The sequence below is a fragment of the Lampris incognitus genome, chromosome 6 (genome assembly GCF_029633865.1).
Source record: "Lampris incognitus isolate fLamInc1 chromosome 6, fLamInc1.hap2, whole genome shotgun sequence".
Taxonomy (NCBI): Eukaryota; Metazoa; Chordata; class Actinopteri; order Lampriformes; family Lampridae; genus Lampris; species Lampris incognitus.
In genome coordinates this window covers 22,666,932-22,694,591 of record NC_079216.1, presented here as the reverse complement: position 1 = coordinate 22,694,591, position 27,660 = coordinate 22,666,932, and the positions used below count along the sequence as shown (strand labels likewise).

Here is a 27,660-nt window from a genome sequence, read left to right as displayed (position 1 = left end):
ATAGTAGCCAGACTGCTAGCAGTTAGCCGTGTTGCTAATGCTACCACTAGTTAATGCTAACAGCCAGAGAATGAACCCAGAGCTACAAGGAATCATGGCTGGTCCTGAATTCCTTGTAGCCCCGATCTCAGTGTTATGATAAAGGCAAAAACAAAAATAGATGTTTGTTTCTGTAATAAAAGAAACAAACATTTTGATGCATGCTCAATAATCCAGGTAAGGAAATCCCAGAAAGTTGAACCAGTTCATCTGGACACAACATTTAGTGGGAGAAATGTTTCATCGCTCATCAAAGTGACTTCGTCTGCCTCAGCTGACTGCAGGTATCCCCAACCTTATAACGAACCACAGTTGTATAACGACCAAGACTGGCACAGTTGCGTCACAACCGAAACCAGCGATCGTTTTCATTTGCAAGTTGCCATGACTATTGATTAGAGTTAAAATGGCCATATGTACCAAAGGATTGGGGAATAGTTGCAATCACAGCATTATAAGATGCATTGTAAGATGGTGACAGATGTACTCACTTATCCAGACCCCTGGGTAAGTGTGGTTATCCCAGCTGGGTATTTGTGAAAGCCAGGAATACCGCTGTCTAAGCTGTCTATCGTAAACCAGTGGTGATTCCATAAGTGGTGGGAGTGTCAGAACAGTTGAGATGCATATTTTCCAAACACCGCGTCTCCGTTGCTTTCAAACCCTAAAACACGCTCTGCCACAAATTGGGCCATCCCAAGGATTGGGTCCCCTGGCAAAAACAGCAATATAGAGTACACTGTTAAGTGCCAGGAGGATTGCTGTGACTTGCACATCAGGGAAATCAAACAAGACTCTGGTGAAGAGGATGGCAAAACACAGAAGAACTACCTCATCAGGTCAGGACTCCACAGTCTACACCCATCTATAGGCCAGTGGCCACTCTTTCAAGGATGAGGATGTGCACATCCTTGATAAGGAGGGACACTGGTTGAATGGGGGGGTCAAAGAGGCCATCTATGTGAAGAGGAAATGAGCATCCCTGAACTGGGGCGGAGGGGGGGGCTAAGAGTACATTTGTCACCATCTTACAATGCTGTGATTGCAACTATTCCCCAATCCTCTGTGAATAGTACACATGGCCATTGTAATTCTAGTTAATTGTCACAGCAATTTGCATATGGAACCGATCTCTGGTTCTGGTTGTGATGCAACTGTGCCAGTTCTGGTCATTATGCAACTGTGCTGATTATAAGGTCGGGGATACCTGGAGTCAGCTGAGACTGGTGAAGTCACTTAGATGAGTGTAAAACATTTATCCCAGTAAACGTTGTGTCCAGATGAACTGATTCAACTTTCTGGGAAAAGAAACAAACATGTTTGTTTCTGGTTGTTAGTGTTAGCTAGCGTAAGCTCTGAGGAAACCCGAACTCGATTGTTTTTGCGACAGCAGATTTTCTTTGTGACACAGTGTAAATAATAACACCATTTGGAAACGCTGGGGGGGGGGGGAGTTGAAAGGTTGTCTACTTCCACTTTACCTTCTGTTGGGCAATCTGCAGGTCCGTCACCCAATATTGGCAGAGAGACAGTGAGTCACATGACCCACCCTGAGCCCCTGTGTATGTGTGTATGAATGTGCATGAGTTAATGTGCATCTGCGTGTGTGTGTGTGTGTGTGTGTGTGTGTGTGTGTGTGTGTGTGTGTACAATCACGGTGATGGCAGTGCCTTCAGAGAGTTGGTTGATCCTCCTTGGCTCCCGTTCCCTGTGGTTCCCTGTCCGACCCACTGATCACAAAACAAAGAAAGACAGAGAGAGAGAGAATATCAATCAATCAATCAAGTTGCATTTTATATAACGCTTTTCTAGCTGCAACAGCCACTCAAAGCGCTTTACATGTGTAGTATTTCAGTTACTTGGAGATTAAAATGAAAGAGTAAGAACTATGTATCATAAAGAAAAGTCTGTGCTCTGCTGGCTGGCGCTTGCATTATATTAGCTTGCCAGATTTTTTTAATTTTTTTTCAAGGAAACCAAATCAAACTGAACAATTACAGTCGAAAGACCCTATGATATTTTTTTTAGATTTTAGCATCCTCAGATCCATTTACCCACATCCTGCTCCCCATCCCACTGGCCCGTTCTCAGATCAAAATTAAACAACATTAGCTTGCCAGATTATTTTTTTTACCCCCATTTTCTCCCAAATTGTATACGACCAATTACCCCACTCTTCCGAGCTGTCCCGGTTGTTGCTCCACCCCCTCTGCTGATCCGGGGAGGGCTGCAGACTACCACGTCTCCTCCGATACATGTGGAGTCGCCAGCCGCTTCTTTTCACCTGACAGTGAGGAGTTTCACCAGGGGGATGTAGCACGTTGGAGGATCACACTATTCCCCCCAGTTCCCACTCCTCCCTGAACAGGCGCCTCGACCGACCAGAGGAGGCGCTAATACAGCGACCAGGACACATACCTACATCCGGCTTCCCACCTGCAGACATGGCCAATTGTGTCTGTAGAGACGCCCGACCAAGCCGGAGGTAACACGGGGATTCGAACCGGCGATCTCCGTGTTGGTGTGCAACGGAATAGACCGCTACACTACCTGGATGCCCCAGCTTGCCAGACTTTTTGAACTTCATGTGTGCATTATAACACCAGTGGTCTCCAGCGTAACTGCTTTGACAACCATCTATGTAAAGGAAGTCCTGGACAGCTGAGGGGACGCCTGCGACTGTGTCAGACTCCCACGCCCTTCGCAGCGGTACGCCACGCGCGCATGTTCCCTTTGCATTTAACGTGGTATGAAAAGCAGTGGGATCCATAATAACGCAGTATGCGCAGTTCAACATGTACCCTGACCTCTATTGTTCAGAGTGATAACAAAACCATCCACGACAAACACATTCAAAGTGAAAGGTACATGGTACTTTTGTGGACGTCTGCCTTTGTGGAACACCCTCTGTGGAAATCACTCACGTGATTACTGCGTGTTTACCGGGAAATGCGAGGGCAAGACAATAAATTAAACAACAACAAAAATAAGCCTTACCCCTGAGGTTTTGAACACAGAAGTCTTTGGAGTGTGTGTGTGTGTGTGTGTGTGTGTGTGTGTGTGTGTGTGTGTGTGTGTGTGTGTGTGTGTGTGTGTGTGTGTGTGTGTGCGTGTGTGTGTGTGTTCTTTAACCATGTATTCATTTGAAAAAGCGGAGGTAACTAAGCTTTCTGTTTTCTTTATTTCCTTTTCCACTCAATGACATCAAAGCTGGCTTGAAATGCCTCTGGGAAATTTTGTTTTTTTGTTCTGCACGTGTGTGCGCGTGTGTGTGCGCATGTGTGCCTGCATGTGCGTAACAATATATGTGTATATGCCATACATGAGCACTGGTGAGTGTGAAAGTGTGTGCCTGTGTTTTTACATTCGTATTTTTGTACATTAGTACATGAATTCATTTGCATTTCAATTCCATACGCTCAAATACTTGTGCAAATCCAGGTTTGTGTAAGTATGTGTTTACCCGTGTGTTTCCAGCAACCCAAGCCCCCTTTTTGAAGTACTATAACACAAATAAGATATTACCCTAGCTCCCATAGCCTGCTAGTGTGGTGCTGATGGTGAAGACTGCTGTGAGCATGCTAATGACATTAGACAGGATGCTGCCTCTACAAACAATAGAATAGAGTAGAATACAATTTATGTCATTTGTACATACATACAAATGAAATTCACTCTGCATTTAACCCATTCTAGCTGTGTAGCTAGGAGCAGTGAGCAGCCGCCGTGCAGCACCCAGGGACCAACTCCAGTTCTTCTTTCCATTGCCTTGCTCAGGGGCACAGGCAGGAGTATTAAACCTAACATGCATGTATTTTTGATGGTGGGAGGAAACCGGAGCACCCAGAGGAAACCCATGCAGACACGGGGAGAACATGTAAACTCCACACAGAAAGGACCTGGGACGCCCTGGGGTCTGAACCCAGGACATAAAGGGCAGGAGTGTGTGTGTGTGTGTGTGTGTGGGGGGGGGGGTGTACAAATTAATGCTCACTCCTGTTTGAGTCTGTCCTTCTTCAATCATGACAGAAATAATGAACTGCCATAAACAAAGCAGGTCCTCCAGTTAGCACTGTGTGACAATAATAATAAGTTTAATAATAACTTTATTTATACAGCACTTTTCTAAAACAATGTTACAAGGGGTTTTACAAGAAAAAAACAAAACAACTCATTTTGCAATATATTGCAATATATTGCAATATTATGCCAATTAAAATTTTAGTCTGTGCTTTAAATAATTACTTGTCATGGTGTGAGTTTCAACATTTCAGCTTCATTTTCATCTTTCATTGGATACAAGTGTAAAACAGCTAGCAAGCTATTTTGGTTAGTAGTACCCATTCATTTCAGAAGGGAGCACAGACATTGCTAAACCTTTTTTGTCCTGCCAAGTGTCTACTTTTTAACAACACAAACTTAAAACCTAGTATATGGCTGGACCGTGGCTACATTTATTAAATGGCTGTTTTCGTGCAACTATATTTAAAACGCGACTGTTTTGACATTGGTTCTGTGAACAGCTGATGACTTAACAGAAAACTGTTCACACTGATTCATTTTGAAAGAACAATGACCAATGGGGAAACTCCCACTCGGCTGTCCGACCAAAGTGTGAAACTCCACTCATCATTGGTGGTCACTAGAAGTGAGTATGACTGTCTTCTCCATTGGGTTGTCTACTTGTGGGTCTTCAGGGGGCTAGAGAAGCCAATCTGCAATCGACATGCTTTGGTGCAGTGTGGACGGGAAAGCGGTGGTGGTGGTTGAGCCTTTTTCTCTTTCTCCTTGCGGTGCTGTCACCTTTTCTCTGTGGCACACTGGAGTTCCATTTAATGACGTGCAGCTCCTCCCTGCCAGGAGCACCTCCAGGAGCACCTGTCCAGTGCAATGTGTTCCCAGTTGTTCAATGTGATGTTGAATTTCTTCAGACTGGTCTTGACATTGTCCTTGCAACGTTTCTTTTGCCCGCTGGGAGCTCACTGACCTTCCTTCAGCTAGGAGTACAGGATCTGTTTAGGGAGACGTGTGTTGAACATGCGGATAACTTGGCTTGTCCATCGGAGTTGCTGCTGCATTATTGTGGTGATGATGCTAGTCATGTTGGCTTCTTCCAGAATGTTGATGTTGGTGCATCTGTCCGTCCAGCTGATCCTTAGGATTTTTCATAAGGATATTTGATGGTATTCTTCCAGGGCTCTCAGGTACCTGCTGTAGGTGGTCCATGACTCTGCTCCATACAGCAGGGTGGTGAGAACAACAGCTCTGTAGACCAGGAGTTTTGTTTGGGCCTTAAGGTCTCGGTCTTCAAAGACTCTTCCTGAGTCTGGCAAAAGCGCCACTGGCAAAACTCAGGTGATGGTTGACCTCAAAGTTGATGTCAGGTTTTGAGGGGAGAATGCTGCTGAGGTAGGGGAAGAGATCAATGTTTTTAAGAATTTTGTTGTCCACTTTTATGTTGGACTGGGTAGATGGCTGGTTGGGTGGAGGTTGATATAAGACCTGGGTCTTCTTGATGTTTAATGCTAGACCCAGGGCTCTGTATGCTTTGGCAAAGGCAATCAGAATGTCCTGGAGGTCTTCTGAGGAGTGTGCTACGATGGCATTGTCATCTGCATACTGAAGCTCCATGATGGTGGTGTTGCAGACTTTGTTCTTGACCTTGAACATATTAAGGTTGAAGAGCCTGCCATCAGTTCTGTATAGGATTGAGATCCCCCATGGCAGCTCTTCGCCAATGAGGTGGAGTATGGCAGCAATAAAGATGGCAAAGAGGGTGGGTGTGATGATGCATCCCTGTTTGACCCCTGTTTCCACACTGAAGGCCTCTGATTCAGAGCTGCTGCTGCTGAGTACTGTGACTGACATGCCATCATGTAGAAGCCTCAATTTTCTGATGTATTTGTCAGGGCAGCCATATCTTGATAGTATGCTCCACAAAGCCTGGTGGTCTACTGAGTCAAAGGCCTTTGTTAGGTCTATGAAAGTCATGTGCAAAGGCTGCCTTTGTTCACAGCATTTTTCCTGGAGTTGGCGTGCTGTAAATATCATGTCTGCTGTACCTCTGGATGGGTGGAAGCCACACTGAGATTCTGGGAATACTTCCTCAGCCAGTGGTAGCAGTCGGTTTGAGGATGTGAGTGGGGACTTTGCCTGTTGTTAACAGGAGTGTGATGTCCCTGTAATTACCACATTCTGCCTTGTCCCCTTTCTTGAATATGGCCACTATTAGAGCATCCCTGAGTGCTGAGGGAAGTTCTTCTTTTTCCCAGACCTGATGTGGTACAGGAGCTCTGGTCCACCTTCCTTTATGATCTCAGCATGGGTCCCATCTGGACCAGCAGCCTTGTTGTTCTTAAGGCTCCAGATGGCATCTTGAACCTCTGTCATGGTGGAAGGTTCCAAATGTCTTCTATGATGTGACTCTGGGGAATGTGGCTGGCAATGTCTGGTTCAGCTGTGCTGTTGTGATTGAGGAGTTCCTGGAAGTGTTTCTTCCATCGGGCGTCAATGGACTTGCTATCCTTCACCAGCTTCTGCCCGTATTTTGAGTTCAGGGGGTTTAAAGCTGCGGTTGCTTGGACCATAGTCGGCCTTAGTAGCACTGAAAAAGCCTCTGGTGTCACCCGAGTCTGCCAGTTGCTGGATTTCCAGAGCCTTTTCTTTCCATCAAATGGTAAAATGGTAAATGGACTGCATTTTATATAGCGCTTTTCTAGTCTACCGACCACTCAAAGCACTTTACAGTGGATGTCTTACATTACCCATTCACACACACATTCATACAGACAACAGATGACCACTATCTACCATTTAACAGTTGAATGGCAGTGGGGACAAAGGAAGCCTTGTATCTCTTAGTCCTAATACAGGGCATCCTCAACCAACGACCTGATGGTAACAGCTCAAACTCTGGCCGAAGGGGGTAACCTTGGCACTCCAGAAGGGAAGTAGCCTTTCTGAACACCTTCCTAAAGGAAGGTTAGTAAGCTGGACTTGACTTCTCCCTGAAATCTTGCTAGCCCATTTTATGAGTTAGCAAGCCGTTTTTTATTGGCCAGAGTCAAGTTACCAAACCAAGCAACAATACAGTACATTTAAACTGTTTCAATAAAACTTCTATAAAAGAGAGTCATCACCTGGGAGGAACCATTAAATGTACGCATTGTCCTCAGGAAAAAGTCTTTGTCGGACCTTCTTTGATGTGGAAGCAACATGAGTTTCAAAGCACAACTTGTTGTCGAGAACAACCCCCAGATATTTGTAGTTGTCCACAAGCTCAGTGTCAGCACCTTTAATGCTGGTTGGTACAGGAACTAGGAAGAGTCTTTCTAAAGCTAATCATCATGTCTTTAGTTTTAAACACATTTAAGTGGAGAAAGGACTCATCACACCAAGATACAAAATCATCAACCACAGGTCCATGTTGTTCATGTTATATCGGAGCTTTTATTAAGGTAGAAAGGACAGCACCTCCCTTAACCACTGCAAAAAGCAATGAAGCAAATGCTAGAGCATTTGTCTGGAAAGTTGTGACCTTACAGTTAGGGGGTGGTATGCCAAAGATGGCTGTGTGAAAATCAGGTGTTATGGTCTGTTTACAGATTTGCAGGAATACATTAAATATATGTCCCCAGTTACTGCTTAGAGGGTGGCATGCCCAGAACATGTGTCCCACCGAGGCTGGACTATGGCTGCACCACGGACAGCCAGGGTCTGTGGTGGGAAAGATTCTGGCAAGCTTGTCCCCCGAGTATTGAAGATGGAAAAGCATCTTAAATTGAATTAAACCATGTCATATACACAATGAGGAAGTGTGTATACGAGTTAAGCTGCCCCACTATGCCTCTTCAGAAAGCTCTACACCCAAATCTCTCTCCCATGCAGTTTTTCTTTTGTCCCAGGATATCCGTTTTAATCCCTGTATCAATGTGCAGATTATAGAGACAAATTTCCCCCCCAAAGGAATCTAGCTCTCCAGAATAACATCTAATTGGCTCCTGGGTGGCAGATAAGGTAATGAGGGAAACACTTTCTTGGCAAACCTACGGATTTGAAGGTACCTAAAAAAAATGGGATCTGGGTATGTTATTGTCTTTGGTAAGTGTTTCAAATGAGGTTAACGTTCCATCTGTAAATAGATCGCAGAAAAACACAAGTCCATTTCTATGCCAATGTTGAAATGGGTTATCTAACACAGACGATGAGAAGAATGGATTATTTGCTACTGGAAAAAGACCGCTAGCATGCTTTAATCCAGAATGCCTCCTAAACTGTAGCCATATCCTAAGTGAAGCTTTAACCACCGGGTTTGTTATTTGTATGTTACGACTATGTGGTAGTGGAGAGGTGAATATCGGTAAAGGATTGGATAAGAGTTCCATGTGAACCCAATCTGTGCCCTGTTTATTCTTATATGTAAATGCCCAATGTAAAAGTTTTACAATGTCCGCAGCCCAGTAGTAACAAATAAAGTTAGGCAAGCCTAATCGCCCTCTCTTTAGGGACCTCCAAGTATATTTTCTTCATCTTGCGGTTTTAATTGTTCCAGATGAATGATGAAATTAACCTAGCTTGTTGTTGAAAAAATTGTCTTAGGTATGAATATGGGAATCATTTGAAAAATATAGAGAAATCTGGGTAAGGCTGTCATCTTAACTATATTAATATGGCCAGCTAATGAAATTGGTAGCATTGACCACTTTTTGAAATCTTGTTTTGTTCATTCTATTAGTGTTTTAAAGTTATCGTTATATAACCTCCCCCATTGTATGGGTGACTTTGATTCCTAAAAATGTAAGTACTTTGTGTTCAAGTTTAAATGCAAAGCTAGAGTAGTCGCTATCAGTGTGGTTAATCAGAAAAAACAAGCTCTTTAAATAGTTTATTTTATAACCTGACTGGCGACCAAAGTTATCCAGGCTAAGTAATAGTCTTGGTGTGGATTCTATTGGGTTGACTCTATATAACAACAGGTCATCTGCATAAAGCGATACCTTTAATGCCATCTTCTGCCCTAAGCGCTATAGCGAGTGGCTTGATTGCCAAATTGAACAGGTAAGGAGAGAGGCTGCGCAGCCTTGGCGTCGTTGAAAACTTCATCCATCCCCAGGGCAGTCTATCTCGCCCTTGGCTTCCTTGCCCCGCAGAGCCTCGTACAAGGGTCGCATGCGGTGAGCTGTGCGGGGAATGAACCTGTTATAAAAGTTCACCATGCCCAGGAACTCCTGCAGGGACTTTACGGTGAGGGGGCGTAGGAAACTGGCGACGGCGTCCACTCTGGCGGGAAGCAGAACGGCTCCCTGCAGGGATACGCGGTGGCTGAGGAAGTCAATGGACGACAGGCCGAACTGAAACTTGGCTGGGTTGACTATGAGTCCAGGCGCACTGAGCCGCTCGATCAACTGCCAGAGGTGCGTCAGGTGCTCCTCCGCGGATGCGCTGGCCACGAGAATGTCGTCTAAGTAAACAAACAAGAACGGCATATCCCGTAGCACAGAGTCCATCAGCTGCTGGAACGTCTGCGCTGCCCCCTTGAGGCCGAAGGGCATCTGCAGGAACTCGAAGAGTCCAAACGGCGTGATGACCGCTGTCTTGGGTACGTCCCGAGGGTGGACCGGTACCTGGTGGTAGCCTCGCACCAAATCCACTTTGGAAAAGATGGTGGCCCCCGCCAGGTGGGTGGAGAAGTCCTGTATGTGCGGGACGGGGTACCGGTGGGGGGTTGTAGCGTTGTTCCGGCGACGAAAATCGCTGCAGGGGCGCCAACCGCCGTCAGCCTTAAAAACCATGTGCAGTTAGTATCGTGCAGGGCCTCCTCCCTGCACGATGGCGCACGATGCCGAGGCGTTCCATGGTGGCAAAGTTCTCCCTGGCGATTGCGAGCTTAGCAGAGTCGAGGCGCCGAGCACATGCGTAGACCGGGGGGCCGTCGGTGGCAATATGGTGCTCCACGCCATGCTTGGACAACGCTGATGAGAACGAAGGTGTGGTGAGGTCAGGGCACTCTGCGAGCAGGCGTTGTTATGTATCTCCGGCGGCAAGCATGTTTGACCGTCCGAGCGTCCCTGCACCTCCCAGTGTGTACGGGTATGTAGCGAAAGAGACAGCATCGATCAAGCGACAGTTCGTAACATGCACCAGCAGCCTGAAGGCGCACAGGAAGTCCGCGCCCAGGAGGGGAACCGACACCGCGGCCATAACAAAGTCCCAGCCGAAACGCCGCCCGCCGAAACACCTCCACATACCTGGTGTCGTAGGTACGTATGGGCGTGCCGTTCGGGGCATCCATCGGGGTCCGCGGCCGATGCTGGCAGGATGCTACGCTGAGCGGCCGATGCTGGCAGGATGCTACTGTGATGAACGATGTGTATAGGTCATCTCACCCTGTGTGACGAACTGCTTGTCACACCCCCAGAGAAGGAGGTGTGTTCAGAGTTAATTCATGACACCTGAGCTTACTCACCTGAAATGACTGTTTGGAGACTACACAAAGGCAGCCTGTCAGTCGGTCTTTCTCTCTGCTGTTTGCTGCGAGAAGCTCTGCTCGGCTGCTGGGCGACGCTGGGACACGTGCAGGATAAGTGTTTTCCATGCCACCCTTGAGCTATTGTTAATGATAGAGGACACCTAAACGTGTTCATGTTAAAATGTTGATTGTATTGTTTTAATGTTAGTTTTACGAATTAGATAGGGACAGCAGCACTTGTTAGGTAGGGACAGTTAGGATGTGTTTTTAGAGTTGTCAGGTTCAGCTTACCCTCTGGCCAGGGAAACAGGCCCATCCCAACCCCCAGCTGGTTTTGGTTAGACCCAAAGGTTGAGGTTTAGGGTACAAGGTTGTATTGTTCTCCCTTTTCTTGGCATTTACCTTTCTAATTAAATATTTGGTATTTTTGTAAACCATCTAGACCTTGCATTTGTGCTCGCAACCTCAGAACCCATTTTTGTAACCTTTCATTACACTGGTGGCAGCGGTGTGATCTGAGTGTGAACACAATGGAAGGGACGGCAGAAACGAATAGTAGTAGCCAGAGCGCGAGTACCACAACTGTAACGCCGAGCACCCTGCGAACTATGACGGTGGCTCACCCCCTTTTCATGCCCGAAGGTTTTTCAGGACAGGATAGGGAATGGGCCAACTGGGCGGACCAATTTGAGATGGCAGGCGAGGTAAATGGCTGGAGTGACAATAAAAAGCTTAAAATGATGGCATTGCCGCTCACCGGGAAAGCCAGAGAGGCATACTGGGGATTAGCCCCCGAAGCCCGCAACTCATACAGCGCCTTAAAGGCAGCTATGGGAAACCTTTTGGGCCCGAGCAGACAAGTTAGTTGGAACCGGGTGGAGTTACATAACAGAGAACGCGGTGCCAATGAAAGTATGAGAGATTTTGGCAATGCCATACGCCGTCTAGTTGATAAAGCCTACCCCTCTGTCGACTTGCCTAGCCGAGATATGCTCGCAAAAGATCAGTATATAGCTAAATTGAGAAATGGCGATATACGGATGCAGCTCAGGAGTGCCAAACCCCGTGATCTGGAAGCCGCTATCGAAATGGCTTCAGAGCTTGAACAGATAACAGCCTTGGAAAAGCGAGAGACGGCAACCGTCTTAAATATGTTTTCAGGTGAACCTCACACTGACGCCACCGTATCTGCTATGCAAGCTGAATTACACAAATTACAGCAAGAATTCTGTGAGCTACGGGCTAGGCGTGATAGATCGGAATGGGGGAGGGGGCAACCAAACAGGTTAGCTTTCCCCCATCTAATTGAGGGAGGGGGAGAGCCGGGAGACCCACCTCTAATGCTACTGACAGTTGGGAGTGTGGTTGCAACTCTCACATACGCAGAGACTGTCCCTATGTGCAGGGAAACGTCAGCGGGTGGCAGTAACGGGCCAGCTGCCCACCCCTCATGTATCAGAGCCCAAAGTGTGTGAGTCTATGGCAAGGTCTGGGTCAGGGTTATACTTAGAGGGAAGTGTGTCCGGCCAGCCTTGCAAACTCCTAGTGGACACAGGTGCCCAGGTTTCAATACTGAGTAGGTCCATCTGGCAGAGCATTGAACCCCAAGGTAGCCTGACTCCTTATGATGGCAGTGTGAGAGCAGCCAATGGTAGCCCCCTAGGAGTACTGGGTACATGGAGCACTTTCTGTGAGATTGACTCTAACTCTAACTCTAGCCTGCAACTTTCTCATTGTAGACGCTCCTTCCCAGCAGGCCATTCTAGGAACTGATTTCCTTATCAAGTATCAGGCCGTGGTTGATGTAGCCAGCCAGCGATGCAAACTACTGGGGAAAGAGCTCCCCCTAGTGTGCGCCTTGAGTAAAGATCACGTGTGCCGTGTCACGCTTTCAGATGACATAACTCTACCTGTCCGGTCCGAGGTCATATTAGAAGGAAAGATTGAAGGGGTTTGTGAGGGGCCCAATACTGGCATGTTCGAACCAACCGACACCTTGGCCAAATATGATCTATTAGTGGCCCGTGTTTTAAGTGCCCCCCGAGCCAATCGGATCCCTCTGCGAGCCGTGAATGTATCACCTGAACCATTGGTACTGCACAAAGGTACCCATGTAGGCCATTATGAAGTGGGTGTTGCCGTCCTCGATGAACCCCAAGCAAATGGGCAACGGGGTGGGACAGATTGCTGGGGAGTAGACGCTCTTGCATCAGCAGTGCGCCTAGGTGAAAGGGGGTTAACGGGCGCAGCTCACGGCTGCGAAGGTAATGCTCCAAGACAATATCTCGGTTTTCAGTACCGGGGAAACTGACTTGGGACGCACCCAGATAGCCTACCATAAAATTGAGACCGGACAGAGTAGACCCATAAAAATGCAGCCTCGACAAACCCCGGTTCATTTTGAGGGGGAAATGGAAGCCCAGTTGGAACAAATGCAGGTTCAAGGAGTTATCCGCCCCTCTGAGTCTGTGGGCGGCTCCGGTAGTCATGGTGAGGAAGAAAGATGGAGGGCTGAGGTCTTGCGTTGATTATCGCCGCCTTAATGATTTGACTGTTAAAAACGCGTACCCCCTCCCACGAATTGACGATACCCTGGACGCCCTGGGCGCGTCAAAATGGTTTTCCACGCTTGACCTGGCCAGTGGCTACTGGCAGCACAGGCCTGTTTCGTGTGTCTTGCACTCATTAGCAGCTGATGAGTGCGAGACGCACGAAACAGGCCGGTACTGCAATGTATTAAAATCTTTTTTCCTGTATCTGTGTTGATATTTCGCTCCTCATTAGTCGAGCACTTATAACACCATTGACGGTTTCCGAAAAACCCCCCCGCTATATGTATATATATATATATATATATATATATATATATATATATATATATATATATATATGTATAGTAACGTGCATGGATAAGTAGACACGTTGGTCCTTAACTTTCGGGTCGGACCCTTTAGTCGACTGGTTAACGTTGTCGCTTGCGGAGTGGGAGACACAGGTTCGTGTCCCGGCTGTGATGACGGTCTCCCGGGCTGCCCCTCGAATTCGTTACAATATATATGTTACGGGTAATGTGAAAAATAGGTTAACGTGCAAAGTACACGGTTAATATGCAGATTACCCAACGGGGCGGTTAATGTGCACATTACCCGCCAGAACAGGTTATCTGCACATTAAACGGGTAGTCTGCACACTACCCGCTTGGGCGGTTAATGTGGATGGAATGCATACAAGTGGGGGAAACCGTTGATCTAAAGACAGAATGATATCGCCAACGTCTGTTCTTTCATTTACCACAACTTGTGATTCCTCAGATGGCCTCATTTCATGAGTCGATTAGGCTAAAGGCCTATTGCAGATTTAAATATCAAAATATCGTAAAAAGATGAGTTGCAAGTTCGTTCCATTCACATTAACCGCCCAAGCGGGTAATGTGCAGACTACCCGGTTAATGTGCAGATAACCCATTCTGGCGGGTAATCTGCACATTAACCGGGTAGTTTGCACATTAACCGTTTTTTTCAAATTACCCGTAACATATATATATATATATATATATATATATATACACACACACACACACACACACACATATGTATATATATATATACACACACACATATGTATATAAATATATATGTGTATATATATATGTGTGTGTGTGTGTGTATATACACACATTATGTATACACACATATATTAAACATTCGTGTTAAATGAAAAAGGCAACATTAACTGTGAGTCTCAAATTATACAAGTTAGAGAATATAGATAAAGTTAAACCGTAACGTTACCCTGTAGTCTTAGTGCCTTGGCTAGCTACTTCGGCTAGTTAGTCAAGTTCACTATGTCCAGATAAATACATCCGTAGGATTCTTTTGGGGATAAGGTAAACTATACATTTTTGAAAACTTCAAAGTGTCACAAATCAGAAAATGCATGATGGCATTTTTTTAGATCGCAATATGGCGTCCATCTTGGACTTTTAAAAATGGCGACTTTTAGTATATTTGCCACTTAGTATATGATAATATATTTGCCACTTATTAGCTGTTTTGAATAGGACATACAATGAAATGGCCTACACTGCTTTGAAATGTTCATATTAACATTGGAAACTTATATATAACATTTTTGGACCAGTTGCCATGGCAACAAATGGGCAATGTTAGCTCAATGCTAGCTTTTCACAGCTCGACTTCTAGGTTACCCAAATTCAAGATTCCACTGGCTAAATCTACATTTTTGGGCAAATGAAATCTGATGGTACTAATAAGAAATCAGTACATCCCATATGAATCCAGGTATGTTGCTTTATGTGTGTATTAAGACGTATGTCCAAGCTAATGCTAGCATTAGAAGTATGTCCAACCTAATGCTAGCAAATGTAGGCTAGGCTACTGTGTTAACCCAGATTTTTTTTCAGAAGCAGCAAAATGATGACAATTTTGAATCAATGATTTCTTATTTAGGAAGTAGGTGTCTACAAAGCAGGGTAATGTAGGCCTACAGTGTCAGGCTGTGTACATCTCGGATTCAGGTATGTTGTTTTATGTGTGTAGACATTCAGCATGTCCAAGTTAATGCTAGCTTTGCAAATGTGTCTACTGCCTAGTCCCTGGATCCATTTTTAATAAAATAATTTTGTAATCAATATTTTGTGAGAAATAATTGTCCATTTATTCAGGAAGTAGCTTTGTAAGCAGGAAAATGTACAGCAAGCCAGGCTGTACCCAGACAGTGCAATGTAGTACCCCAATGTAACTTCACATCAGTATTTGCAGGTAAGCTAAGAGGGACATCAAAAATAATGATATTGTATGTGTACTATTGGTGGTTTTATATTAATGGGTGGTGTTTTCACTTTATTATTGTAGACCTGCATCAGAGTAACATGAGCAAGAAGCTTCAGCTTCGTCAGCTTGGGGCAAAGAGCCAGTGTCAGGACAGATTTGACTAGGAGCTGTGCATTCTCTGTCAATCTGATGATAAAAGGGAAGGACACCTGGTATTAGAGCCTAGAGTAGATTCCTACCAGAAAATAATAGACACAGTAAAGAAGAGAGCAAGCTTGAATGATAGATACTATGTTGAAATGCAAAGGAGGTTCAAGGATATCAAAGTAGAAGCACTATGGGAAAACAATGCATTTTGGCACCGCAGCTGTTACGTGGAGGCAACTCACAAGAAACTCATTCAGAGAGCCCGAGACTGGTATGAAAAAGCACTATGCACTGAGTCATATCCTGACTCAGACGTGGAAGAAAAGAAAAAACGTGGAAGGAAGAGAGACAGCACTTAGCTGGATGAACTGGGATCATCTGGTCAGTCATCCCCATTCACACGGTCATGTACAGTGCCACTGACCAAGGACTTGTGCTTTTTTTGTCATGAAAACAATGAGGAGCAGTTGTTCAAAGTATGCACAGAAAATGCTGGAAAAGCTCTCAAAGCTGCAGTAGATAAGTCTCTAAACCCAGCATTCAAAACAAGACTGAACACATCTATCTCACCAACAGATGCCCACGCAGTAGATGTTAGGTATCATAGATCTTGTTGGAGAAAACATGTATTGCACGTCACACGAGATGAAGGTGACAAAAAGAGTCCAGCTGAAGTCCATCCCCAGCAAAAGGCATGTCTGGTTGACCTGATCAACTTTGTTGATGTGCAAACTAAAAATAAAGCCTACCTCGCAATAGATGACATTGAAACAACATACAGGAGTATGCTTGGAGCAGAAGGCATTGAAAACCATGTCCCGGCATTCAGCCGAAAATGGCTGAAAGAAAAAATACTTGCCGAACTACCCAATGTGAAGTCTGTCCTGCAAATAAGCAGAGCAAAGCCAGCAGTCTTGTACTCCCCAGCTGCATGCGAGGAAGACATGGTGCACTCTGTTCTCACAAGTCATGAAAATGGTATGGACGATATTAAGACCATCTTTAAAACAGCACAGATAGTGCGCAAGAGTATTGCTGAGTTCAAGAAGGAAAAACCAGCAAATGTCATCCCAGTTTCAAGTGACACTAATGATGTTCCAAGTGTATTGTACAATTTGATCCGCTGGATTATCGTAGGTCCTGTGGCTGAGCTAGAAACTGAAATGAAGACTAGAGTCATCAACAGAAGCGCACTCACAATGAGCCAAAACATCCTCTATGGATTCAAGTCCAACAGACAGGTGAAATGGAAGCCAATCAGAGATTCGGCAACCTTCAGGCCTCGACATGCAAGAGAAAACCCTCAAGTCTTGGGGCTGGCCCTGACCGTGCATCACGACACACGAAACAAAAAGTTGATGGGTCTTCTAAATGCACAGGGCTATTGTGTCTCGTATCACCACACCTTGCTTTTGGAAACTGCTCTTGCAAATGCTGTGGTCGAAAACACCAAACACTTTCAAGGCCTGTACGTACCCCCCTTTCTGAAGAAGGGAACGTTTGTCTTCTTTGCTGCAGACAACACCGATTTTTCTGAAGACACTGCTAATGGCAAAGGCACCACTCATGGAACCATTGTGGCAGTATACCAGAAAGCCAATGCTCCCGGAGAACCAGTTGCCCCACCTCTGACCATTGGTGATGCAAAAAGTCTGTCGGTCACGCCATACCATGTACAGATGATGCATTGTGACAAGCCCAAACCACAACCCATCAAACGGACAAACCACTTTGCAATCAACAAAGATGGCATCTCTGGACACTATCAGCTGACTCAACTAGGATGGATAGTTGCTCATGCAGTATCCAGGCAGAAGATGGGAGAGAACCCCAGCATGGTTCCTTGTTGGGCAGGCTACAACTCACTGCTGTCCTCAGGTCTGCCGGTCACTCAGATTGGATGTCTACCACTGCTTCCAGAGGTGGCCCATGAATGGTCAACCCTGCTCACCATCATAAAGCAGGCAAGTGAGCTAAGGCGCCTGGTAGTTGGCGAAGAACACCCAACGGTCATCTCATTTGACATGGCACTCTATGAGAAGGTTGTGCAGTTGTTGGATGTCAGGCCTGACTTGAAGCACACTGTTGTCCCCAGACTTGGAGAACTGCAAGCTGTCATGGCTGTTCTGAGATCTCTTGGAACATCCATAGAGAATTCAGGCATAGATGATGCCTGGATAGAGGCCGACGTCTATGGCGCAGCAACAACTAGACAGATCCTGAAGTGTGCACACTACAAACCTTCTCTAGAGGCCCACATCTATTGATATATTACTCTCTATGAACTGGTGCTGGAGGAGTTCTTTCGAGAAAACCCACAGATGAAAGAAGACTGCTGGAAGGCAACAGAGCAAGTGGAAGCAGTCTGTTCTGTGGAGAACAAATCTACAAAGGCTGAATCTGCCAAGCAGGCCAATGCTACACTTCTAAATGTCTTTGCTACTGCAGAGTTAGTCAAAGCATTCAACGAATGGAAACCACAAAAAAGCCAAAATGCCATGTTCAGATCTATTATGAATTACCTACACCAAGTTGAGACAGTCCTGTCCTTTGTAGCTGCGTCTAGGAATGCTGATCTGACACTCCATCTGCAAGCTGCAGAAGAACTGAGTACCCTGTTCTTTGCCTTTGACCAGATCAAGTACAAACGACTCTGGCCCAGGTACATTGCTGACATGCATGACCTCAAAAACCAACCATCCTGAGACCTGGAAGGAGCTTGGAACAGGTAATCTGTCAGTCACCCGAAGTGACATTCCATTTGTGTCCATAGGTGCAGACCATGCATGCGAACACCTCAATAAGCAGATGAAGGTCGCCTTTGGACTAATCAGAATCTCCAACAACGCCAACGCTAGACAGAGATTCTTCATGGCCACACCCGAAATATCATCCATGTCAAGAGAGTTCAAGAGTCAGTTTGATATCAGAACATCTGGCAAGAATACAGAACATCCTGGACTAGAACCGAGTAAGATCAGAGGCGATCAAGAGGCCATTGACAAAATCAAGGCTGCAATATTGAGTCATGGCAAGCCAGTTACTGTGGAGGGAGATGCGTTGTACAACATGATCACTCATGCCTATGTCCCACAAGAGTATGTCTCACAGATCTTGGACATCAATGACACTGGGCAGAAACTGTACAAAGACTGTGTGTCAGAGAATCAATGGAGGCATCAGCCTCTGGGCACCAGTCAAAAAAGAAAACAACAAAATGTGCATGTCCGGCAACAAAAGGTCCACTGTGAAAATCAGAGACAAAGCAATTGATCTGAAGGAGACCAAAGATCTGTATGGCAGACTGCTGGTCCTTGCCCGGTCAAACAGACATATTGACCAGAAACAGGCTGTTGGCAACTATGAGTTCACACAGACACCAAGAGCGCTCTTTGCCCCTAATGGGGATATACTGCCATGCACTGATAAGTCAAAGTTGATTCACCTCCTAGAAAAGCTGGCAAAGGAAAACAAAGCAGATCAGGACCACACAGAAACTGGAGGCAAAGAGCTGACACATGAAGACACAGCAGATCAGGAACTACACGCTGAAGGTGAGAAATTGGCAAAGGAAGTCACAGCAGATCAGAATCGAGATCAAGTACAAGCAGCAGGTGAAGCTCCAATGGCTACTGAAACTGTAGGATCCAGTTGCAAGATTGCACTTGTGGATGGCATGGTTGTTGTCCAGAAGCTGACAAAGAAGCCACCAACAGTGATCACAATCTAAAGATTTAAGTGTATGGTTCTTCGGTAGACTAATGTCCCTAACCAGAGACTATGATGAGGTGATTCTAGTGTTTGACACCTACAAGGCTGATTCTTTGAAGCGCATCACAAGGGAGAAAAGAAGACAAGGAAAGGATCCAATCCAGTACCAAATCAGAGATGACACAAGCATCAAGAACATTCCAATGAGCCACTTACTATCTCATGACCAAACAAAGGCTGATCTCAGAGTATCTGGCATCAAAGACCATTGAATACAGCAAAGATTCCCCCAAGCTGGTCATTGCTTCTGCAGCAGGACACACTGAGAGCAACAGTCAATTGCACTTTGAAGACAACAACCATGAAGAAGCAGACACTTTGTTAATCTACCATGCAGTTCTCGCTTCACGTCGCAACCTATCCAATGCACAGCTCATGTTCTTCTCCCCAGACACAGATGTACTTGTGTTGGTTGTTGCACATTATGAAATCCTGCTGAAAAATACTTGTGTTCAATGGCATCTGGGATTGTGGAAGTGAAGCCAATATGGAATGCTCTAGGTGCAGATCGAGCAAAAGCTTTGCCTGCCTTTCATGCATTTACAGGAGCAGATAACACAGGGCGCTTTTCTAGAATAGGCAACGCTACCTGGTTCAACATCTACCTCAAAGCAGATGATGATGTCCTCAAGGCTCTTCAAATGCTGTCTACAACCAACAAAGTGTCAGAAGATGTGTATTCCACGTTAGCAAGATTTGTATGCAGAGTATACTCACCTAAGGGGATCCAAATTGAGAACATTCCTGAACTAAGATGGCACCTTTTCTGCAAGCACATGGCAGAAAGTGAAAAGCTTCCGCCCACGCTTAGTGCCCTCAAGCAACATGTGCTGAGAGCCCACATCCAGGCCAGAGTGTGGGGTCAGGCAGCCGTTGCCCGGCAAGAGTTCCTTGATCCACTGGTGAATGGCTACTAGAAGGACAAGGATGATAGCCTGAAAGCAGTGACAACTGAGCTCCTTCCATCACCAGAGGCCATCATTGAGATGGTCAGGTGTCAGTGCAGAATAGACTGTTTATCACGCAGATGTTCTTGCCAGTCAGTGGCACTCCCCTGCACAGAGCTCTGTCAGTGTAGCTCTGACTGTCAAAATGAAGAGGACTGTCATGAATTTGCATATGCAAGTGACAATGAGTGAGTGGGTGAGGACAGAGACTGCCTGCTTTATGTTATTATTGGACTTTTTGTTTGAGTTTTTATTGGACTTTTTTGTTATATATATGACCAAACTTGTATTATGAGCTAAGTTTTTGATTAAAGGGCCCTCACCTGTTAAGTTGTCTCCTGTTCTCTTGAGAGTTGTTTTAAAGTTTTTGTGAAATATCTTGTATGTTTTGGAAGTTATACTTTAGGCCTACATATCAAGATTACCAGAAAAGTCCCATTGATGATGATAGTTCGCCACCCATACATGTCTCGTTGATACTGTAATGCGCTCCATTGGATTCCTCATCTCAAAAAATGAAGATTTGACCACTGCAAACCTAATTTTAGGTGATCTAGGAGGCGAGAGATTGAGAAATTCATTGTTGAAAGTAGCCATTTTTAAAGATCCAAGATGGCTGCCATACTGACATTTAAAAAAATGCCATCAAGTATTTTCTGATTTGTTACACTATAAGGTTTCCAAAAATATATAGTTTACCTAATCCCCAAAAAAATCCTACAAAATTACATAATGAACCAGACTAAGTTGTTGGCACTTAGCCACTAATATCAATTAGCCGCCAATACCAGTTAGCCGCAAATATATTCGAGTTTATCAACATCTTACTGTACATTGTCCTGAAGCTTTACATTCTTCCTGATATAATCCATTGCCTTAGATGGGTCTTCGAACCGCTTTTCTTGGCCGGACGATCAAGTGATACGAAGCACCGCCGGGAACAGGATCCAAACTTAATGCCCTGGCAGCTCCGGAGGAGCTGCTTAGCTTCGGAGAAGGCCGCTCTCTATCCGCCACCGCCGCGGTGTAATCCGGGAAGCTGCTCACTCTCTTGCCGTGCAGGGTCAACGGAGCTGAACCGGCAGCTTTGCGGAAAACCTCCTCTCTCTCTCTCTCTCTCTCTGAGAAATAAGGAAACTTCACCATGATGATCCTGGGGGGTTCTCCTTCATTGGGTGAGTGCTACAGGCTAAGGTGAGCCCAGTCTAGGGTCGGGGTGAAGCTGAGGTTTAGTAACTCCTTTAGTAGTTTAGCAATAGTAATAGTAGGTGGCTGGCCTCCGCTGTTCTTGAATCCCTGTTTTATCCCAACAATGCGTGCATTACACCGGTGTTGTCATCCCTCCAGATCATCTACCTTCTGGCGTAGCATAGCGACTTCAGATTTTAGCTGGCCGATGTTCTCCATATTCGTCGTCTTGTCTGAGTATGTATTCAGGCCATCCTCCACATCTTTCAGACGGGTCTCTTGTTTCGACATGTCGTCCTTTATAGTCTATTTTTGCATTCAGGTCCTGTGGGGATGAATCTGTCCGTACTAAGATCTTGCTCTCACTGCTTGCGATTGCAGCCATCACCCTAGATAAATCTGTAGACTCTTCGCCCGGGGCCTTCACAGAGCCCAAGGCTTTAGTGGCCTGGTCACTGCTGGATTTGTTTTTTCCCATCACGTCTTCTAAATGGTCGATATATGGTCCGGTGTGCTGGCGGTTCGGTATCGTGTGTGTTAAACCTAATTTATCTGTGGTTGATCTTAAAATTTATAATATTAATGAAAGGTTCACCCTGATCAGGATCCCAATATAAAGATGTCCTCACATGTTACTGCTCACCATGTTTCTATGTTTCTGACCGCATGTGGTGATCCCTCTGGATGCGATAATTCAGGCAGGAGGTATGAGACAGGCTATTTTTGGTGCACCTTTTCTAGCCCCTTCCCCAGGTGGGGTGAGCAGGGTGGATTTTAAAGAGGGCTGCTCAGTTGTGGTGCAGCTACCGAAGGGCTTTTTATATGTCGTTCCAAGAGCCCAGTGACTGAATCTAGAACCCACTGCCTGATGTGCCAGCTCATGACTAGGGCCTTCCAGATCTCATAATCCTGCCCCCATCACCACTTGCCTGCCACCATAGCACTTAATCCGGGATATTAGGGTAGATTCCCTTTATGGAGGACACCTGTGCATGACTTTTTTTTAATATCGGGAGACTGATGCACAGACAGCCACCACACAGTCCTTGAAAGATCTGGGTCAGGATCCAGAGGCATGGAGTCCAAGACGACTGGGGGCCTATTTCTGCGGCAGCGTTTATCCACCTTCCCAGCCATTGTTATACGTCCCTAAAGTCAGCCATCATCCTCTGACTGTTCCATCGTTGAGGTCTTGGTTGGATTGCTCTTTGTCAGGGACCTCCCCCTTGACTTTACCACCATGGGTGACCCTACCAGAAGCACAACCCTGTTGGCTCTGCTGTACTTCTTGTCGGCAGAACTGTCAGCGGCAATATTGAAGAGAAATGATAGAATTAGGGGTATAGTGTTTCCAGGAGGTCAGTTGAGTTTAGTTTATCATGCAGATGACACGACAGTCACAGTAAGGGACAGCGAAAGTGTAGTTGAGGTATTAGATACAAACCCCAATTCCAGTGAAGTTGGGACGTTGTGTAAAACGTAAATAAAAACAGAATACAATGATTTGCAAATTCTTTTCAACCTATATTCAATTGAATACGCTACAGAGACAAGATATTTAATGTTCAAACTGATAAACTTTATTGGTTTTTTTTGCAAATATTCACTCATTTTGAATTTGATGCCTGCCACAGGTTCCAAAAAAGCTGGGACAGTGGTATGTTTACCACTGTGTTACATCACCTTTCCTTTTAACAACACTCAATAGGCGTTTGGGAACTGAGGACACTAATTGTTGAAGCTTTGTAGGTGGAATTTTTCCCCATTCTTGCGTGATGTACGACTTAAGTTGCTCAACAGTCCAGGGTCTCCATTGTCATATTTTGCGCTTCATAATGCACCACACATTTTCAATGGGAGACAGGTCTGGACTGCAGGCAGGCCAGTCTAGTACCTGCACTCTTTTACTACGAAGCCACGCTGTTGTAACACGTGCAGAATATGGCTTGGCATTGTCTTGTTGAAATAAGCAGGGACGTCCCTGAAAAAGACGTCGCTTGGATGGCAGTATATGTTGCTCCAAAACCTGTATGTACCTTTCAGCATTAATGGTGCCTTCAAAGATGTGCAAGTTACCCATGATGCCATGGGCACTAACACACCCCCATACCATCACAGATGCTGGCTTTTGAACTTTGCGCTGATAACAATCTGTATGGTCCTTTTCCTCTTTAGCCCGGAGGACACGACGTCCATGATTTCCAAAAACAATTTGAAATGTGGACTCGTCAGACCACAGCACACTTTTCCACTTTGTGTCAGTCCATCTCAGATGAGCTCGGGCCCAGAGAAGCCGGCGGCGTTTCTGGGTGTTGTTGATATATGGCTTTCGCTTTGCATGGTAGAGTTTTAACTCGCACTTGTAGATGTAGCGACGAACTGTGTTAACTGACAATGGTTTTCCCAAGTGTTCCTGAGCCCACGTGGTAATATCCTTTACAGAATGATATCGGTTTTAGATGCAGTGCCTCCTGAGGGATCGAAGGTCACGGGCATTCAATGTTGGTTTTCGGCCTTGCCGCTGACGTGCAGAGATTTCTCTGGATTCTCTGAATCTTTTGATGATATTATGGACTGTAGATGATGAAATCCCTAAATTCCTTGCAATTGTCCATTGAGAAACGTTCTTCTTAAACTGTTGGACTATTTGCTCATGCAGTTGTTCACAAAGTGGTGAACCTCGCCCCATCCTTGCTTGTGAACGACTGAGCCTTTCGGGATACTCCTTTTATACCCAATCATGAAACTCGCCTGTTTCCAATTAACCTGTTCACCTGTGGAATGTTCCAAACAGGTGTTTTTTGAGCATTCCTCAACTGTCCCAGTCTTTTGTTGCCCCTGTCCCAGCTTCTTTGAAACGTGTTGCAGGCATCAAATTCAAAATGAGTGAATATTTGCAAAAAACAATAAAGTTTATCAGTTTGAGTATTAAATATCTTTTCTTTGTAGTGTATTCAATTGAATATAGGTCGAAAAGGATTTGCAAATCATTGTATTCTGTTGTTATTCACATTTTACACAACGTCCCAACTTCATTGGAATTGGGGTTTGTAGTTTAGAGCTGTATGGTAGGGCATTAGGGGCTAAAGTAAATATAGATAATTCTGAAGTTATGCCTATAGGGGCAGGTAGAAAAGATTTAGGACTAGGATTAAAAGATAAGAATGATTATTTCAGGGTGTTAGGTGTGCATTTAGGGATTGAGGATGAAGAAGGGGGAGAGATACAGTATGAAGAGATATTGAATAAGTTTAGGAAGACATTGGGGTTTTGGAAAATTAGAGGGTTGAAGCTGAAAGGGAAGGTGGTGGTTGTGAATGGACTAGTTATGAGTATGCTTGTGTATGTAATGAATGTGTTGGATGTGCCTGAGAGTATTGAAAGAGGTGGAAAGAATTGTGAGTTTCTGTGGGATGGGAAGGGAGTTAGGATAGCAAGGGAGGTGATGGAAAACGAGTATGAAGATGGTGGGTCGAAGTTAATCAATTTAGGGGTGAAAAAGAAAGTACTTGGGGCAAAAATGATGGTAAGATATTTAAGAAACAAGAGGGTATGTAAGATGTTTTCAAGGGAGGCAATTTATAAATGTGGAGGGTGTGGGGAGAGTGGCGTGTATATGCACATGAAGAAATGTATGCTGAGTGGAGTGTCTGAGTTTTACAAGGAGGTGCTGGAAGCGTGGGGAGAGTGTGAAATGTGTGCAGTATTAATGTAAGAATGTGAAGCAGGTGTGGGAACAACCAGTATTTTTAAATCCAAAAACTACAGTTGAAGGGAACACAATTTGCAACAGGGTGATTTGGAGAGCGGGGTTTATAAAGATCAGGGATCTAGTGTATGAATATGTACCAGGGTTTATGAGGGCAAAGGTACTGATAGATGAAATGAGGGGAAGGGGTGATGGAATGTGGTTGGGAATTGCGGACAGGATATTTGGAAAGATCAAGGGAGGGATGCCAAGAGAATGGGTCAGTATGATTGAGATAGAGGCTGTGTTGAATGAGTAATGAGAGATAGAAATGTATGTGGGAGAAGGAGAGAGGAGAGTGAGTCTGATGAGTGTGAAAACGAGAGTGATGTGTAGATGTTTAAGAGGGGAAGAAGTGAGAAGACCTGCTGCGGAGAAAGTGTGGGAGAGGGTTATGAATGAGATGGATGTAGGGAGGAAATCTGAGAGAGAAGTGGAACAGTGGTGAATGTGAGAATTTTGCATTTTTATTAAGACACAATAGGGTGTTCAGTAATTTAATACTCAGTAAGTTTGATGTGAATGTGAAGAAAGAATGTGATGTATGTGGTGTGGGCAGAGTTGTGGACTCGAGTCACATGACTTGGACTCGAGTGTGACTCGAGTCACAAATTTGATGACTTGCGACTTAACTTGCCAAAATGAAAATTACTTGAGACTTGACATCTATGACTTGGACTTGAGCTGGATGACTTGAGAGAATTGTTTGAGTGTTTTCTCAATGTTTATGCGGGATGCATCTCTCTCGTATTTTATTTATTTTATTTTGTAATCATTCTTCATTTCCAGTGCGCACACAATTACCTACGCACAGGCATGGCGTAGGGCCAATCAAACGTTTAGATGGGCGGGAAAACAAAAATACTCAAATCTAATTGGAGGTACCTTCATGCTACTCAAAAACTAACGTCAGCTCTATTCAACATGAGAGTAGAGAGAGTTTGCAATCATGGCAAGTGCGGCTGCTGGAACGATTCCAAAAATAATTATTTACGGCTATAAGAACTTCGAAGTTGTTGGGAAGAAAAGGACTGCCGTTTGTAAAACATGTGCAGCAAAATTATCAGATGGGATTTCAACAACGTTAAACTTTGTGCGTCATCTGAAAAGCCACAAAGAGAAGTAAGTTTGTTTGCTAGCCTACAGGTACAGTAGCGTGTGAGTGGTCAGACACACACACAGACCCAATCTGCCCGTTTGGAATACGCCAGCCAGGCTATATCGCCTGAACATCGTCCCAATCTCATCTCAAAAATACAATTGAACGTACTGTTCTGTTTCAGAACACCTAACAGCGAATATTCAATTATGTTGGCCCAGTGGGCAAACGATGTCTGGGCGATGTAGCAGTCACCGGAATGAATTAGCATACCCCCTGCTGTCCCCTGATAATTAGCTAATCAAACACTGTTTCAGTGCATGGTTTCATGTATCATACTATAATATAATATGATATAGTTTTAAATATGGGTAATATAATGCGGTTCTCGAGAAAATCAGCCCATTCCGAACGGGCACTGAACTAGTGGTATTCAATCGTGATTATGTTTACACTGTTTTTAATTGAGCATTTAGACTTGATGCTACGAATTATGTGCTACCGACAACTCCTGCCGAGGGACTACGGATGCAAATTAGCTAAAAGCTAATTCTGGTGCAATATAGTTATTGTGCATTGTCCCTGTCAAATAAATAAAAAATATTAAAGTATCTCCATGATTCAAATTAATCTAGTTATATAATATCTTTAGAAAGATTTTTCTCCATTTAATTATAAATATTTATAAATACATTTACTTGTTTCATGAAACCAAAATTAATACCTATAATTTCCTATATTACAACACTTTTTGTATGGCACAATGGCAATTGAAATAATGCTCAGAGCATGACACACAGTGCACTGCACCCAATATGAAACATAGCCTACTAAGCATAGGCTTAGATTAGAGCCATGGGGTAGTAGGTTATTTCACAAAGCTGGCTAACTAGGCAAGCCTCACTTCTGCGCAGAGTGAACTCCGGAACAGCTCTTTTTACTTCAATCCATGTTCCAGATCTGAACGGTTTCCAGGGTTTACTTTGCGCAGATGTCAGGCATACTCAGTTAGCCAGCTTTGTGAAATACTCCCTTGTGTCTAGTCCAGTGGTTCTAAAACCTTCATGGCTGTGACCAAAAATAAACGCCTATATATTTTAATGTACGCTTATTAAGTACACATCGTCACGTACATCGGTACTTAATAAGCGTACATAAGTAGGGTGCGCCTTTCGTCACACACAGCCCGTATTTATTGAATTACACCAACAGCACCCCTGATTCCACTAATCTAGGGAGTCAAATAATTAAAGGTAGGGAAGGCTATTTTTTTTAGAAGCACTTTTTGTTATATTTTTTGCAATTCTCTTTACATCCCAACAGCAATCAATAAATAAAATGCTCCGACACTAAATTAAAAAAATAAAAAGAGCAATCTGTGGAAGTCGCAGGACCATTATAAACCCACCCAATCATTTTAAGGTGTCCGGTTAAAATGATTGGATGGCCTACCTGCCTGT

General features: G+C 44.7%; 1 protein-coding gene across 1 annotated transcript in view; it reads right to left on the bottom strand.

Moving 5' to 3' along the window:
* Positions 1-1,691: 1,691 nt before the first annotated feature.
* The window catches only part of syt9b (synaptotagmin IXb), a 104,614-nt gene continuing 78,645 nt past the window's right edge, over positions 1,692-27,660 (bottom strand). Inside the window, exon 8 of the mRNA XM_056282369.1 lies at positions 1,692-1,769. Coding sequence (XP_056138344.1) covers positions 1,692-1,769 — 78 coding nt within the window. The remainder of the gene's footprint in view (positions 1,770-27,660) is intronic.